This window comes from Condylura cristata, unplaced genomic scaffold (genome assembly GCF_000260355.1).
Source record: "Condylura cristata isolate star-nosed mole 26May11 unplaced genomic scaffold, ConCri1.0 scaffold00054, whole genome shotgun sequence".
NCBI classification, from domain to species: Eukaryota; Metazoa; Chordata; class Mammalia; order Eulipotyphla; family Talpidae; genus Condylura; species Condylura cristata.
This window is the reverse complement of record NW_004567155.1, coordinates 1671523-1673496: the sequence shown is the minus strand read 5'-3', so window position 1 is coordinate 1673496 and position 1974 is coordinate 1671523. Positions and strand designations below refer to the sequence as shown.

Below are 1974 nucleotides of genomic sequence, written 5' to 3'. Positions count from 1 at the left end.
GCGGCCTCCCTCAGGCGGCCTCCTCGTCCTGGCCTGGCCGGAGTCAGATGGGCGGCCCTGCCCTCGGGGCCCGGGGGTCCTGCGTCCACGCGGCCTGCAGGGGCTGCCTGTGTATGCGGGGGCCATCTTGACGGGCCCCCCTGGCCAGGAGACAGGGCCAGCAGCAGGATGGGGCTGCCAATGACCTTTCCTCCTGCCTGGCAGGGCGATCTCTGCACCTCACCAGATGGGGCCCCGCAGAGCTCCCCACTCGGCACATGAACCCAAGTCCCAGCTGCAATGTCCAGTACAAGTCACCCCTTCTTGGACTGGAGCTCAGGCTGGCAAGTCCATGTGTTAGCCTGTGACCCCGGATCTTTGTGGCCTCAGTGACCGGTGGGGGCCAGTGTGCCCACCGGCACCCCCCCCCAGGGCTGCGTGGGCAGCAGGCATGTGGGGTGTGGGAGCTGCGCCACCTCTGCTGGCTCTGGGGGTTGGGGGCTGGGCCAACTGCTGGCCACCCCAGGCGGGGTGCCCCTGGGGCCGCAAGTCGAGGCGCCGCCCACCCCCAGCCCAGGCTTGGGGGGGCCCGGGTGGCGCCCCCCCAGCCTGGCCCACAGCCTCGGCCTCTGCAGTTAGCCCGCCCTGTCATTGGCCCCGCGGCCGCGGGGGTGTGTTTGACCACAGACATTCCTGGTGCTCGGGGGGTGCTCCCCAGACGCTCAGACGCCGCTGTGGGGCCCTGCTCGCGGTGTGCGGCCCGAGGCCAGCACAGGGGCCTCCACAGGGCGAGGTGCCCGCAGGCCTGGCTGGCCGTGGGGCCGGAGAGGACCCAGAAGGCGGCCGCCAAGCCGCAGGCCGAGATCAAAAGCTGGGTTCGCACACATGCCTCTGAGACATGCATGCCTCCGCCCCAGAAGCCACAGGGGGGCGGGGGAGCCTGGCGGGGAGACCCCCACCCCGCCAGGGGCCAGGAGAGCAGTGCAGGAGACACCTTATGGAACCAGGCGCTTTAATCGTGACATCGAGGCTGCCCTGGTGAGGGGCAGGCCAGCGAGGGTCCCGGCTGGGCAGGGCTAAGGGGAGGGGACGCAAGCTGGGGTCCCAGGAGGTGCCCGGCAGGCAGGGGCTTCGGGAGGCGGGTGGAGCCCAGGACCGGGGCTGGCATCTGGGCTGGGGTCCCCGGAGGGGCAGGGCCCAACCTCGGGGTCAGTCGTAGTCTGAGTCGTCAAACTTGGTGCTGAAGAAGGCGGCGGAGTCCTTGGCCAGCCGCGACAGGTGCAGGGCGCCGGTCACCACCAGGGCCAGCAGCAGCAGCGGGGGCACCAGCGTCCACATGGCGGCCAGGATGTTGTAGCACCTGGCTCTGGAGCCCAGTCGCCGGGCCGCCTCCAGGTCCCCCGCGGCCTTCTGGTCTCGGGCCTGGGGGCCAGGCAGCAGGGTCTCCACCGGTGCCCAGGGCAGCCCGGCAGAGGGCCCCAGCGCGCGCGGACTGGACTGGACACCGGGTGCCGGGACGGGCTGGGCGTGGAGTCACACTCTCGCCTGCCCCCTGGCTCGGGCAGGGCCTCCCCCGAGCAGCCCCGGCCCGGTGGCCCTTGTGGGTCAGCAGCGGCCTCCCGGGCCCTGTAGGTGGGGAGTCCTGTGGGGTGTGGATGCCCCCCCACAGGAGTTGAGCCAGGGAGCCTTGACTCATAGGCCTCTGGGTGGAGGAGAACCCTCGGGGGACGGGTCAGCACCCCGGGGGCTGGGACGTCTCCAGGACAGCCCCTTCCTTGGGGGTTCCGCAGCCCTAGGGGGGCAGGGCTGGAGAACTCCCTGGCAGCCCTGCTCTGCCCCAGCCGGGGTGGGGGCGCCCCAAGACCACCCCGCCTCCACAGGGACGGCCCGAAGCCCCTGCGCACCTTGATGGAGTAGGCCAGCGCCAGGAAGCCCAGGCAGCACAGGTTCAGGTAGAGGGTGCTGAACGCCGACCAGATCAGGTGGTCTCGGGGC

The 1974-nt window shown here is 71.7% G+C and overlaps 1 protein-coding gene across 1 annotated transcript; it reads right to left on the bottom strand.

The window, feature by feature from the left end:
- Positions 1-987: 987 nt before the first annotated feature.
- IFITM5 (interferon induced transmembrane protein 5) lies at positions 988-1970 on the bottom strand (the record flags this gene model as incomplete). The annotated part of the gene is made up of 2 exons (XM_004695075.2): positions 988-1401; positions 1884-1970. Coding segments are annotated over 2 exons (300 nt in total), but the record flags the coding sequence as incomplete, so codon positions are not given.
- Between the last annotated feature and the right edge of the window lie 4 nt (positions 1971-1974).